General features: G+C 43.5%; 1 protein-coding gene across 4 annotated transcripts in view; it reads right to left on the reverse strand.

Moving 5' to 3' along the window:
* Window positions 1-15446, reverse strand: part of GNE (glucosamine (UDP-N-acetyl)-2-epimerase/N-acetylmannosamine kinase) — a 67687-nt gene that overhangs the window by 19343 nt on the left and 32898 nt on the right. For all 4 annotated transcript variants that reach the window (XR_007133252.1, XM_047767916.1, XM_047767918.1 and 1 more), the window contains exons 3-5: window positions 10974-11425; window positions 5441-5593; window positions 1653-1865 (exon numbers count right to left, since the gene is read on the reverse strand). Coding sequence is in view for 3 of the 4 variants with exons in the window: in XM_047767916.1 (XP_047623872.1) it covers window positions 1653-1865; window positions 5441-5593; window positions 10974-11425 (818 nt within the window). In the remaining variant the exon portion in view is untranslated. The remainder of the gene's footprint in view (window positions 1-1652; window positions 1866-5440; window positions 5594-10973; window positions 11426-15446) is intronic.

The raw sequence follows: 15446 nt of genomic DNA on the forward strand, positions 1-15446 counted from the left end.
TTCTTTCTTTTCTTTTCTTTTTCTTTTTTTTTTTTTGTCTTTTTGCCTTTTGTAGGGCTGCTCCCGCAGCATATGGAGGTTCCCAGGCTAGGGGTCCAATCGGAGCTGTAGCCACTGGCCTACGCCACAGCCACAGCAACACCAGATCCAAGGTGCATCTGCAACCTACACCCCAGCTCATGGCAACGCCGGATCCTTAACCCACTGAGCAAGGCCAGGGATCGAACCCGCAGCCTCATGGTTCCTAGTCGGATTCGTTAACCACTGAGCCACGAGGGGAACTCCAAAACTCCAGTTTTCTGGCAGGTCCTTTTCAGTCTTTCCTTCCTCATCAGAAGGGCCAGAAGTTAGCCTTGAGCTCTATTCTCTTCCCGATTTACATGTTCTCCCTGGGTCACCTCATTTCACCCCTTGTTTGAATACCGTTTCTGGTAGAGTGCACCAGAGTCCTCAATATCCTTTGCAGGAGCAGTTGAATTTTTAGCTTGGCATCTGATCATCCAGCTAAAGAATATACACATGTATTCTTTGGCTTCCCTTGCAGCTAGATCGGGCCACGTGTCAACATTCTGATATGTGTCAAGAAATAAATGTGTCAACATTCTGGTATGTGTCAAGAAATAATTGTTCCTTTAACTCATAAGTTTACAAGTTATCTTGTAACTTCCAAGTTGTGTTTGACTGTTTTTTCCTTTAGGCCATACCCATAGCATATGGAGGTTCCCAGGCTAGGGGTCAAATCAGAGCCACAGCTGCCATCCTATACCACAGCCACAGCCACGTGGAATCTGAGCCACATCTGTGACCTACACCACAGCCCACAGCCAATACCGGATCTCTGACCCACAGAGCAAGGCCAGGGATTGAACCCGCCTCCTCAGGGATATTAGTCAGATTCATTTCCGCTGCACCACAACGAGAACTCCTCTATGTATTTTCTTAATGAATGAATTAATGAAGTTGAAAGCATTTTTATCTAATGGCTTCTATTTTCTTTGAAGCAGGAAGCAAAGGACTATGCTGGGAAGCAAAGGGAAAGAAGGTTCAAAGATAACAGAAAGTTAGGATGGCAATTAGGAAGAAGAGGAGAAAGAGCGGAGCTGGAACTAATCTCCTGATTCCAGTCCAGTTCTTTTTCTATTAACTATATACATTTTTTCACTAGCTACAGAAATATATTTGCAGGTAGAGAGCAGGAGAATTTGAATTAATGTTAATAAGGGGACCTAGCTCAGTGAGGAAATTCATTAATAATATCCTACTTACACTTTAGTTACTAAGGAGGCATCTTAGAATCGCTATGCTCTGAAGTGCTGACTACAGGGACTCTACTGGGCCCAAGAAAATGAAAGACTTGCATTCGTAGACTTACAACCCATTCAACCACATTCTCTCTTAAAACACAGCCATCAAAGGCCATAATTAAGAAACTCTTGGCTCTGAAATCACAAAGACAATAAAGATGTAAGTCGAGCCTTAAAAAATTGATCATCATGTGTGCTCTTTATAGATTTCAGGCTAGAATGGGTCAGTCACCTCACTCACTCGCTTACTGATGAACACCTATGCCGGCACGGATGCATGCATACCTTGTAAGACCTCATACATACATATGAGACCTAGTCAGTGGAAATAGAAGCCAAGGTAACTACCTGTTTCTCTTCCAATCTGACGTGTTCCTAGGTTGATCACAGGTGTTCCAAAAGCGCCGACCTCCCGTACCCCGCAACTGCTATTCCCAATCATACAACCAGCATGGGCAACCAGCTGTATAAACTGGTCAAACGGGACATGTTTCACAGCACGAAAATTGGGGTGATGCTCAATGCCCTTCTTCCGCATCACTCGAACCATCTCTTTGCTCCCTGTAAAAATGAAAAGAACTGTTACATGGCTTATGAGATAAAGGAGCACTGTGCACTGGCAGGTACAGCCCTACTTAAAGAATCTCCCCTGTAAAAACGTCTAACAGGTATTAGGGAAATAGTTATTTTAATCACTGATCTTTTCATGAATGATGAATATCTAAAAAAAAAAAAAATCTGGTCAGCCCTCTGCTTCAACTCATCTAGAAACTTTTTTTTTTTGTCTTTTTGTCATTTCTTGGGCCGCTCTTGCAGCATATGGAAGTTCCCAGGCTAGGGGTCTAATTGGAGCTGTAGCCACCAGTCTGCACCAGAGCCACAGCAATGCGGGACCTGAGCCAGGTCTGCGACCTACACCACAGCTCACGGCAACGCCAGATCCTTAACCCACTGAGCAAGACCAGGGATCAAACCCGCAACTTCATGGTTCCTAGTCGGATTCGTTAACCACTGCGCCATGACAGGAACTCCAACTCATCTAGAAACTTTAAACGGCAGCAGTTGTGTCTCTTCAGACAGCACTGTACAATGCAAACACTCATTTCCCAGGAAAAGCCTTTACCTCAACAATTAAGAGGCTCCAGACAGGCCGCGAGGGCCTAAACGGAAGGGTCTCTGGGTCCCCACACCAAAGTGATCGGGGGGCCTCTGCCTCAGCTATGGTCATAGTTACACTAACAACAGCTCAACGGAACAGCAAGCACTCCCACCTATGTGGACTAAGCTCCAAGAAAACACAGAGAGATCCTGATACTGTGGCTGATAGTTTATTGTAAATGCCTAGTTTTAAAAAAAGTTACAGATGCATTGGGGGGGGGGAGGCAATATTTAAGGCCTCTCTGCTGCTTGCCTCACTATTCACCCCTCCTGGCTGCTGCCCACCAAGGCAGGCAACACAGCTAGTCTGACTGGTTAGAGAGCAGGACAGCCACCAGGCAGGAGTCACCAGTGTTCGCAACCAGGCAGGAGCCACCAGTTTTTTTGTTTGTTGTCTTTTGTCTTTTTAGGGATTAGAGGGTTACAGCTAAGTGGTACAAGGTTGTTTTTGTTTATTTTTAGAGTGATGAAAATGTTCTAAAATTGACTGTGGCAAGGATTGTACAAGCTGTGAATATGTAACAGTTGGTGAATATTAAACTTTAAATGGGTGAATTATAGGGTATGTGACTTATTTTTTTATTTTTTATTTTTTTGTCTTTTTGCCTTTTCTAGGCCATGCCTATGGCATAGGGAGGTTCCCAGGCCAGGGGTCCAATCGGAGATACAGCTGCCGGCCTATGCCAGAGCCACAGCCATGCAAGATCCGAGCTGCATCTGCGACCTACACCACAGCTCACACAACGCTGGACCCTCAACCCACTGAGCGAGGCCAGGGATCGAACCTGCAACCTCATGGTTCCTAGTTGGATTTGTTTCCACTGTGCCACGACGGGAACTCCAGGAGCCACTGGTTTAACAGATGCTGGGCTGCATGTGTTCTCTCTGTGGCAAGGTAGATAGAGGACTCTGGCCACTTCGAGCAGGCCTGGTGACTTTTCTCCTGCCACAGCATGCCAGTTATCACCTATAACTGTAACGCAGGGCACACCAGAAGGTGCTACTGTTCCAAGGTTCAGATTAGGGCTCAGGTGAAGGTGTCTCTCTGGCCCTATGTCTAAACCACAGGCACTAACCCTGTTCTCCAGAGAATCCCACATTAGGGAACTGGGCACTAGGTCAGATCATGACAAAGTGATGCTCTGATGCTCGCTGCCCTGTTGTTCCTTGTATACATTTTATCAGAAACCCTGTGAGAAGGAGACGTGAGTGACAGACATGGTTCAGGCATTGCTGAGACCCTTTCCTTTCATAGGGGTAAAGTATCTCTAATTCTCAAGTATATACAATAAGGCAGGTGTATTACAAACAAAATATCACCAACAATGAATAATGAACAAGAGATACACTATATGATAAATATATATATATATATAAAATTTTAAAGGATTAGAAAAGAATAAATAATGAGGTTTTTGAAATACTGATATATTACCTGGATGAAATCTGGGTGGGGGGGATTCTTTTTTTTTTTTTTTTTTTTTTTCAGCTGCACTCGTGACATGCAGAATTTCCTGGGCCAGGGATCAAACTGGCACCACAGCAGTAACTAGAGCCACAGCAATGATGATGCTGGGTCCTTAACCTGCTGAGCTACCAAGGAGCTCCAGGATTGGGGGCTCTTGAATTTTTTTCCTTACTCACACCCCACTTTGTTCCCTCTAACGTTAAGAAAAGATTACTCCAGGAGTTCCCGTCGTGGCGCAGTGGTTAACAAATCCAACTAGGGACCATGAGGTTGTGGGTTTGATCCCTGGCCTTGCTCAGTGGGTTAAGGATCCGGCGTTGCTGTGAGCTGTGGTATAGGTCGCAGACGTGGCTCGGATCCCACGTTGCTGTGGCTCTGGTGCAGGCTGGTGGCTACAGCTCCGATTCGACCCCTGGCCTGGGAACCTCCATATGCCATGGGAGCGGCTCAAGAAAAGGCGAAAAGACCAAAAAAAAAAAGAAAAGATTACTCCAGCCACACCAAGAGGATTCTTTCAGAGTAAGAGGGTGAAAGGGTCCTGCCTCCTCTACCAAGAAATACCTAAAAGCTTAGCAATGAGTTATTGTCAGCTAACAACAACCAGTATTTGAAACTCCCTCAGTATCAGGCCCTGCTCTGGCGTTTCTCATTTATTTCTCATATCTCCACCATTAACCGAAGGTCTCACTAACACCAGACTACGGTTCCATCCACTAGGTGGTGATCTATCAGGTTAGGCTTAAGGATCAACTGGTTGGGGACCACAGATCTAAACTGCCTAAGCTCAAGATAAAAGTATAGCTGGGGGTTGCCGCGGTGGCTCAGTGGTTAACGAATCCGACTAGGAACCATGAGGTTTCGAGTTCAATCCCCGGCCTCGCTTAGTGGGTTAAGGATCCTGCGTTGCCATGAGCTGTGGTGTAAGTTGCAGACACAGCTTGGATCCCGCGTTACTGTGGCTCTGGTGTAGGCTGGTGGCAACAGCTCCGATTCGACCCCTAGCCTGGGAACCTCCATTTGCCGAGGGAGCCGCCCTCGGCAAAAAGACAAAAAAAAATTTTTTTTAATTAAAAAAAATGATTAAAGTATAGCTAACATAAATGAAAGAACAAGAAATACCAAGAATGGCTATTTTACTGTGGTCAGTAGGATCATTACATTCCTATAGATACTCTTTCCAATTCTAAGGTGTCTATCTCTTGCCTGTTCCATTTTCTCATGGATGAACACTGCAGGCAAGAGACTAACCATGAAACCCGAGTGGAGATGTGGCATTTTTTTTCAAGTATTTCTTTCTTTCAAGTGTCTATTCTACCAGGCTTGACAGTAATATCACACACTCTTCCACCTAATGCAAAATTGGTGATCCTCTGAAAATCAGAATGCATCTCAGAACAGAATGGTTTTCAAGGATAAGGTGAGAAAGACAGGAAGACAGTCAAAGGAAGACATCACAGACACATCACACTGGAAAGGCAGGTGGCATTCATTCATTTTCGAGTGCAATTACCTGCGTCAATATTTGGAAACAGAACTAGGGTCCGCTTGTTAAATGAGATAAGCGCATCCAAGGTTAACTCGAACATCTTTATGGAATGCTTAATGTCAGTGGTCACAGGGTGCTGGAGGGCCACAATGTAATCTTTAGATTTGACATCATCACCTGTTTAAAGAAAAATCAAACCACAGTGCTTCATTAGTTAAGCATCTTCAGGGAGGAAGAAGAAACACATTCCAGAAAGCAAGCCTCCAACGTGTCTGCTTTTAAAAATTCTAAGGCACAACTGTTTCATCACATGCTAAGCAGGGCATCCAAATTAGGAGCCAAGGATGAGAACTGAGAGCCCAAGTCCAAGGATTCTCCAGCAAACTTCCCATTTTACAACAGGGCTTGGAATGTTAGGTAGCAGACATGAGACCTCATTGCTTTAAAATCCAGAATACTTCAAAGCATGAGAAAATATGATGCTTCCCAGTTTCTAACCAGTGTTTTTTTTGTTTGTTTGTTTGTTTGTTTGTTTTTGTCTTTTTGTCTTTTCTAGGGCTGCTTCTGTGGCATATGGAGGTTCCCAGGCTAGGGGTCGAATTGGAGCTGTAGCTGTCAGCCTACACCAGAGCCACAGCAACACAGGATCCGAGCCGTGTCTGTGACCTACACCACCGCTCATGGCAACGCTGGATCCTTAACCCACTGAGCAGGTGGGTTAAGGATCGAACCCACAACCTCATGGTTCCTAGTCAGATTCGTTAGCTGCTACACCACGACGGGAACTCCTGACCAGTGTTTCTAATGAATTATCAGCACTATTAATGAAGAACGATGTGTTGCAAAGCAGGACATTTAGAGACTGAATGCGCACTAAATAAGTTCATACAATGCAAAGCAGCTTCCCCATACCATCACGTACCAGACGCAACAACTGGCCGGTGCTTCTGACTCTGTTCAAAGGACCAGAAAGGTTTCACTCATCCCCAGATGAAGATCCCAAGGACAGTTCCTCAGCAAAAATGTAAAAAATCTGGATGGACAGTGCTATGCCAAATAACAAAACATTTTGCAGCAGGGCCTATATTACCTCATAAAACTGAAAATGAACTCTACTTTCCTTTTTTTTTTTTTTTTTTTTTTGCTTTTTAGGACCGCACTCGCTGCATACGGAGGTTCCCAGGCTAGGGGTCGAATCGGAGCTATAGCTGCCAGCCTACACCACAGCTACAGTAACGCCAGATCTGAGCCACATCTGCGACCTACACCACAGCTCATGGCAATGCTGGATCCTTAACCCAATGAGCGAGGGCAGGGATCAAACCCATGTCCTCATGGATACCAGTTGGGTTCATTACCTCTAAGTCACAATGGGAACTCCCGATATTAGTTTTAATGATCAACTTTTCATGAACTATGTTTATTAATCCAAATTCAAACAGTGGCAGTTACTTCTAATGATTTAATGGTATCAGAAAATTTTTGCTGATCATCTTCAGTAGTATTTGATTTATAAGACTCAGGCTCCACAATTGTATTTTAAAAAATAATTGGGGAGTTCCCGTCGTGGCGCAGTGGTTAACGAATCCGACTAGGAACCATGAGGTTGCGGGTTCGGTCCCTGCCCTTGCTCAGTGGGTTAACGATCGGCGTTGCCGTGAGCTGTGGTGTAGGTTGCAGACGAGGCTCGGATCCCGCGTTGCTGTGGCTCTGGCGTAGGCCGGAGACTACAGCTCCGATTGGACCCCTAGCCTGGAAACCTCCATATGCCGCGGGAGCGGCCCAAGAAATAGCAACAACAACAACAACAACAATAACAACAACAACAAAAGACAAAAAAAAAATTGGTCCCATCACGTTCTACATTGGCAGTGGAAATATAATTATTCAATTTTTGAACAAAGTAGAAAAAAGACCTAAAGGCCTAGAAGAATTGATTAGAAACATAAGTCTAGAAAGATGCAATCAACACAAACTCAGATAATCCACTAGGTAGAGACTGGGGCCATTACCAAGAAACTACTTCAAAGAGGATTAAAACATTGTGAGGAAAAACATGGAGTTCCCGTCATGGCTCAGTGGTTAATGAATCTGACTAGGAACTATGAGATCGTGGGTTCGATCCCTGGCCTCCTCGCTCAGTGGGTTAAGGGTCGGGCGTTGCCGTGAGCTGTGGTGTAGGTCACAGATGCGGCTCGGATCTGGCACTGCTGTGGCTGTGGTGTAGGCTGGTGGCTACAGCTCCGATTCGACCCCTGGCCTGGGAACCTCCAAACGCCGCGGCTGAGGCCCTGGAAAAGACAGAAAGACAAAAAAAAAAAAAAAAGGTGAGGAGAAACAGCGTTAAAAGAGGTGTCTTTGTTGTAAAGGATCTGGAAATATTATGTAGATGCCAAAATCTGGCCACAAGCACAAGCTAGTTTTGCTCTAACACGTATTTCTACAATGTGCATCAGCTCCTCTGTGACTGGTAAGCAGAGGAATGATGTCAGCCTTTAATGTGGCAGTTGAATTATTCATACAAGATTCCCCATGGCAGATACAAAAAACCCTAAAGCACAGGTACACAGGTGGTGGCAAAATACAGTACTTGTCACAAGGTCCCCTTAGCCCACGCTCCTTCTCCGGGTTCAGTTTGCTCACGTGGTCTTGAGAGCACTTATAGGGCAAGTCTCTTTGCGGCTTCCTTTCTTGGTAGCAATTTTTCTTTGGCAATGAGGACAAATGGAGCTTCTCTGGTCCCGTGCAGAGAATCAATCTACACGACTTATTGCTAAGGGCCAAGTGGAAGGTGAAAAGGAAGAAAAATTCCAGCAGTGTACCCCATGAGAACTTTCCACACCTCATTTATCTTCCACTTTAAGTGTGATTAAGCAAGATTTGTAGTATTTAGAAAATAACCCCATAATGCATAAAGCAGCAGGATTGCACTTTGTAACCTAAAGCTCTATATGGAGCCATTTAAGCGGTTTCTTCATTAAAAAGGGGTAACAAAAGAGCAAAAACTAGACATCTTAAAAAGAAAAAAAAAACACGGTGAAAAAGAAAACACAGGACAAGAGTGGCTATTGGGGCTCAGCAGAAACAAATCTGACTAGGATCCAGGAGGATGCAGGTTGGATCCCTAGCCTTGTTCAGTATGTTAAGGATCCGGTGTTAACTGTGAGCATAGGTCGCAGATGCGGCTCGGATCCTGCGATGCTGTGGCTGTGGTGTAGGCCAGTGGCTACAGCTCCGATTCGACCCCTAGCCTGGGAACTTCCATATGCTGCAGGTGTGGCCCTAAAAACCAAAAAGAAAAAAGAAAAAGAAAACACAGGACCGTGAGCTGGAGCTACCCATCCCACAGCAAAACAGGATCCAAGCCGCGTCTGCGACCTACACCACAGCTCACAGCAATGCTGGATCCTTAACCCACTGAGCAAGGCTAGGGATGGAACCCGCAACCTCATGGTTCCTAGTCGGCTCAGTGGAAAAGAACCCAACTAGCATCTGTGAGAACGCAGGTTTGATCCCTGGCCTTGCTCAGTGGGTTAAGGATCTGGCATTGCCCTCAGCTGTGGTATAGGTTGCAGACGTGGCTTGCTTGGCTGTGATATAGGCTGGCAGCTGTAGCTCTGATTCAGCCCCCTAGCCCAGGAACTTCCATATGCTTCATCTGTGGGGAAAAAAAAAAAAAAAAATACAGCCTTTGCACAAAAGGTATTACTGCCAGGAGTAGGTGGCTTTGGCTCAATGCCTTTTACTCCCCAACTAGTTTTAAAAATAATCTAGTTTTGGAGCTCCCATTGTGGCACAGTGGTTAACAAATCCAACCAGGATCCCTGACCTTGCTCAGTGGGTTAAGGATCCGGCGTTGCCATGAGCTGTGGTATAGGTTGCAGATGGGGCTCAGATCCCGTGTTGCTGTGGCTACAGCTCTGATTAGACTCCTAGACTGGGAACCTCCATATGCCGTGGGAGCGGCCCTAGAGATGGCAAAAAGGCAAAAAAAAAATAATAATAATAATCTAGTTTTTTCTATTCTGTCATTCTTCATTTCACAAAGAAACTGCTTAAATGGTTCCAAATAGAACTTTAAGCCTTACAAGTACAATTTAGCTGCATTCTGCTTTATAAAGGTTATTTTCTATTCACTTACAAGTTTTTCAGAAGACAGAGCTAACACTATAATCAGAACAGAATGCAAGAATGTTTACTTAGAAGCTTTCAGAAAGGGGAGATTGAAAAGAAAGAAGTCTGTCCCATCAGCATTATCTTGACAGGTTTCCTGATAGCTACGAAATTTGTCCAAGGATAAAAAATACATAGAATGGGAGTTCCTGTTGTGGCTCAGTGGAAATGAATACGACTAGGAACCATAAGGTTTTGGGTTCCATTCCTGGCTTCAGTGGGTTAAGGATCTGGCGTTGCCATGAGCTGTGGTGTAGGTTGCAGATGCAGCTCGGATCTGATGTTGCTGTGGCTGTGGTGTACGCCAGCAGCTGTAGTTTCGACTGGACCCCTAACCTGGGAACCTCCATATGCCACAGGTGCAGCCCTAAAAAGACAAAAAAAAAAAAAAGAAAAAAAGAAAGAAATACATAGAATGAATTTATATAGTAGAAAAGCCCAATTTCTTTCCTATTCTAATGAGTTCTGGGTTTAAAATATACACAATCACTGTGATTACACAATCATCAACTCCACTTAGTATTCATTAACTTCACTCTTCAACAGATCTACCTCTTCAGGGAGGAGAGTCCTAAATACCTAACAGGTGATTAGATTAGGTGTCCTCTCAGATAGCACTCTCACTACAAATGAACCAATGGACATTGTTTGTAAACCTATTTTCTCTACCTCTGATTAGCAAAGAGGAATTTCCAGAAATCCAGATCATTAAGAACAGGCCTTAAGGCTTATTTACTGAGTAACAAATGCTAATGGTAACCTATGACTTCTCCTTTTTAAGAATAATCCTAATTCTTTATATTATTATTAAGTACTTACGGCTTATTAACTGCTTTCAATATTAATTATCTCACCTGAGTATTCCAACAAGCCCATAAGAAAGGCATTCAAATTAAAAATAACAATCGTTTTCATTTTGCCAAAAAACAAAGGGGGAAAAAACACCCATAATTCTACTAACCAGAAAGATTATAAATGGCTTGGCACACACACTTCTCAACCTTTTATTATGTTATTGTTTTTATAAAAATAGCGTATTTTATAATTTTATTCCTGCTTTTTTTTCCCTTTTTGATATGTCAGGATCTGTTCTTGTAACTACTAACTATTCACCCATTAACATCATATATAATGGATTAAAAGCATTCCCTTGTATAAATACAGCATAGATTTTAAAAATTCAATCCATTATGTCTCTTTTATAGAAAAGGGGAGTCTCAGAAAGCTAACGTCATACCATAGAGTGAGATCTATATGGGCTACAAACCTTAGCCTCCTGATTGCTAATGCAACCTTCTACCCACCAAAGTCTCCAAAAGGACTGAAGCACATCCGACCTTTCTGACAAAGGCAGGGATTAGGCTGAATAAAGACTGATACCCACCCAACCACATCCGAATGATGCTCATGTAGTCCTTGTTCTTGGCGGAGAGAAGCTTGTCATAGGAAGGGCAGCCTGCCAACAGGATGCGATCGTGGTCCTCGCACATGGATATCAGGTGCTGCTCGGCACTCCGGGTGCAGCACACGTGATAATGAGCCAGTTTCGTTATGGCGTGTCTGATGGAGTCGTCAATGGTCCCACTGACTTCCCCCCCTTCAATGTGAAGGATTCGGATGTTCATCAAGGCAGCGGATGTAGCCAGCGCCAGGGCATCAAACCTGTCTCCATGGACAATCATGATATCCGGCTTCAGGCGGTTAAGGACATCTGGGAGCTTCACAAGGGCCAGGCCTACTGACTCCACCATGGCGGCTTCATCTTCCCCTCTGACAATCGTGTGTAGCCTGGTGTTAATGTCAAAGTCATCTTGTTCAATCATGCGGTATGTGTTTCTAAAGTGGGAGAGAAATGAAAAGGCGAGAGCATGTTCTTAAGTACAGAGCTATAAAAATGCTGGACAAAAGCAATCCAATGTCAACCCTGGAGGGAAAAATATTTCACAAAATTTCCTTGTTAAAATTAAGTATAACTTGGAGTTCCCATCGTGGCTCAGTTGTTAGGGAATCCGACTAGGAACCATGAGGTTGTGGGTTCAATCCCTGGCCTTGCTCAGGGGATTAAGGATCCAGCGTTGCTGTGAGCTGTGGTGTAGGTTGCAGACGTGGCTCGGATCCCGCATTGCTATGGCTCTGGCGTAGGCTGGTGCTACAGCTCTGATTAGACCCCTAGCCTGGGAACCTCCATATGCCACAGGAGCGGCCCAAGAAATGGCAAAAAGAAAAAAAAAAGTAAAACTTACACACAAAAATTAAAAGCACATTGTGATGATTGTTGTACAACTCTAAATGTAATAAAACACATTCAGGAAAAAAAATTAAAAGCACAGACCATAAAGATAGGTTGCTTAATTTTTCTACACAAACACCCCTGTATCCACCACCCAGATCAACACAGCCCACACCTCGGGGGGGGGGGGGGGTCTTATTTGCGCCCCCTTCAGTGAGCCCCTGGAGAGAGAAACATCAGAGGGAGAATATTTTCATTAGGAAAAAAAGAGACCAAGTTGTATAGTGGTCACAACTTCTTCTTCTTAAAAAAAAAATATATATATATATATATATAATTTTTAAAAAGAAATATGCTACTTATAGAAAAAAATGTTACTTATAAAAGCAAAGCTCACTGGGACTTCCCTGGTGGTCTAGTGGTTGGGACTTAGCCACTCTTTTAACACTGCAGCCTGGGTTCAACCCCTGGTCTGGGAACTGAGGTCCCGAATCAAGCCACTGCATGCTGTGGCCACAAAAAAACAAAAACAAAAACAAAAAGCAACGATCATTTAAAAAAAAATAGTATGGAACCAGGATACCTTATATGTCACTGTATGAATGATGGAAATTATTGCCTGAATTCTTTTTATATGGTACCATTAATGCAGCATAATTCTGATTGGGATGAAAAGGTAGGTTTTAAATTATGTGTGAAATGCAGTTTCAGGTCTGTTTCATGCTTTAATAACAATAGCAGTTCTCAATGCCTGAAAGTTTCCTGTCTGTTATGACTAGATTTTAAAAGACACAATTTTTTTTCTTTTTTTTGGTCTTTTTGTCTTTTTGCCTTTTCTAGGGCCGCCTCCGCAGCATATGGAGGTTCCCAGGCTAGGGGTCAAATCAGAGCTGGAGCCACCTGCCTACGCCAGAGCCACAGCAACACGGGATCCGAGCCATGTCTGTAACCTACACCACAGCTCACAGCAACACCGGATCCTTAACCCACTGAGCAAGGCCAGGGATCGAACCTGCAACCTCATCGTTCCTAGTTGGATTCATTAACCACTGAGCCACAATGGGAACTCGAAAGATACAACATTTAAAAAAAATACATATTAACAAATTGGAAAATATAGAAAATTATCATGCATAAACCTACCACTCTGCAGTATCAGTATTAGCATTTTGATATATTTCTTTCTAGCCATTTTATGCATGTTAACATGGTTGAGAACACATTCATAGCACAACTCGGTATCTACCTAATCCATTTAATGACACTATGTTTTCTCAGATTATGAAGGATTCTTTACATACATCATACAGTTGGCCTAGCAGTCATATTATAGATTCCTCTGGATTTTCCTACAGAAGCAATGATGATGTCTGTAAGTAAAGACAAACTTTGTGTCTTTGCGTTTCTTGCTTCATTGGCTGTTACATGTAGTGATGGAAACGTGGTGAAAGGGGGTATCCTTACCTTATTCCCAATCTTAGGAGGAAAACAAATTTTATTTATTTATTTTTTTTGGTCTTTTGTCTTTTTTGTTGTTGTTGTTGCTATTTCTTGGGCCGCTCCCTCGGCATATGGAGGTTCCCAGGCTAGGGGTCCAATAGGAGCTGTAGCCGCCGGCCTACGCCAGAGCCACAGCAACGCGGGATCCGAGCTGCGTCTGCAACCTACACCACAGCTCACGGCAACGCCGGATCGTCAACCCACTGAGCAAGGGCAGGGACCGAACCCGCAACCTCATGGTTCCTAGTCGGATTCGTTAACCACTGCGCCACGACGGGAACTCCAAGGAAAACAAATTTTATGTTAGCTATAGGTTTTTCACAGATTGCCTTTATCAGTTGAGGAATTTCCTTTGCTTTTATCAGCTGAGGAATTCCCTTTCCATTCCAAGTCTGCTAAAAGCGGGTTTTTTCGTTTTTTGCTTTTTTGTTTTTTACCATAACTAGTTGTTGAATTTTCTCAAAGGCTTTTTTAACACCTATTGAGATGACTGTGTTGATTTTCCCCTCTATTCTGTTAACACATGAATCACACTAAGTGATTTTCAAATATTAAATCAATTTTGAATTCCTGAGATAAACCCACTTGGTCATGATGTATTATCTGGTTCTTGTATATTGCTGTATATGATTTGCTAATTTTTTGTTTAAAATGTTGATGTCTGCATTCATGAGGGATACTGATCTGAATTTTCTTGTAATACCTTTGTCAGATTTTGATATCAGGATTATGGTGACCTTATTAAATAATCAAGGAAGTCCCCTGGCTCCTCTGTTTTTCTCAAAGAGTTTGTGGAAGATCTTAAATGTTTGATAGAATTCAAAGGTGAAGCCATCTCTGTAAGAAGTTATTTTTAAGTATTTGATAATAAATCCAATTCCTTTAATAGATATAGAGCTATTGAGATTTTCTCTTTTTTCTGTCAGCTCTGGTAAGCAGTGTATCTCAAGGAGTTTGTCTACTTCATCTAAACTGACTGTCAAATTTACTGGCCTAACATTCCCCTTTTATTCTTTTAACAGCTGTAAGATCAGTAGTGATACCTCCGTCAACTTCTGTTGGTGATTTCTGTGTTCCCTTTTTATTATTTCTGCAGGAGTCTGTCAATTTTATTAGTATTTTCAAAGAAATAACTTTTCCCTTGATTAATGTTCTCTGTTATTTAATCTGCTTTTTTTTTTTAGGGACATACCTGCGGCATATGGAGGTTCCCAGGCTAGGAGTCTAATCGGAGCTGCAGCTGCTGGCCTACACCACAGCCATAGCAAAGCCAGATCCAAGCCACATCCGCGACCTACACCACAGCTCATGGCAACGCCGGATCCTCAACCCACTGAGCGAGGCCAGGGAGTGAACCTGCAACCTCATGGTTCCTAGTGGGATTCGTTTCTGCTACGCCACAACGGGAACGCCAATCTTCTTTTATATTTCACTGATTTCCACTCTATCTTCCTCCCTTCTACTTACTTTGGGCTCAGTTTTCTCTTTTCTTATTTATTAAAGAGGAGACAGATCCTTTGCTCCGAACTTTTGATGTTTTTTGCTTGTTTTTTTGTTTGCTGCATCTGGGGCATGCAGAAGTCTCTGAGACCAGGGGTCAAACCTACACCACAACACCAGTGGCAATGCTGGACCCTTAACTCACTGAGCCACCTGGGAACTCCTAAACTTTTCTTTTTAAAATAAGTATTTAAATCTACATGTTTCTCCACAAGCACTGCTTCACCTATACCCACAGATTTTGACATATTGTAATATTTATTACTCAGTTCAAAATACTGTCTAATTTCCCTGTAGGATTTCTTATTTGACCCATTAGCTTAAAATTCAACAATAAACATCCAGATTTAAAAATGGGCTGAATAAATCCTGCCAGAGTGAGCAGGCATGCCCCACCCAAGCCTCCCTTCGGAGTAAGCCTCACAGCAAACTCTGCCAGCCCACTCCCATGGAGTAAGCCTGTGTACCTGATCCCCAGCCCATGTGCCAGATCCCCAGCTCACCTCCCTCTGAGCAGGTTTGTACACCAGGACACCACCCTACCCTCCCTCCTGCCTGGATAGGCCCGATGTCTGCTGCCTTGGAAGCAGTCTTCAGTGCACTGCCCACACGAGGATGTTCAGTTGA

Source organism: Phacochoerus africanus, chromosome 2, assembly GCF_016906955.1.
Source record: "Phacochoerus africanus isolate WHEZ1 chromosome 2, ROS_Pafr_v1, whole genome shotgun sequence".
Classification (NCBI taxonomy): Eukaryota; Metazoa; Chordata; class Mammalia; order Artiodactyla; family Suidae; genus Phacochoerus; species Phacochoerus africanus.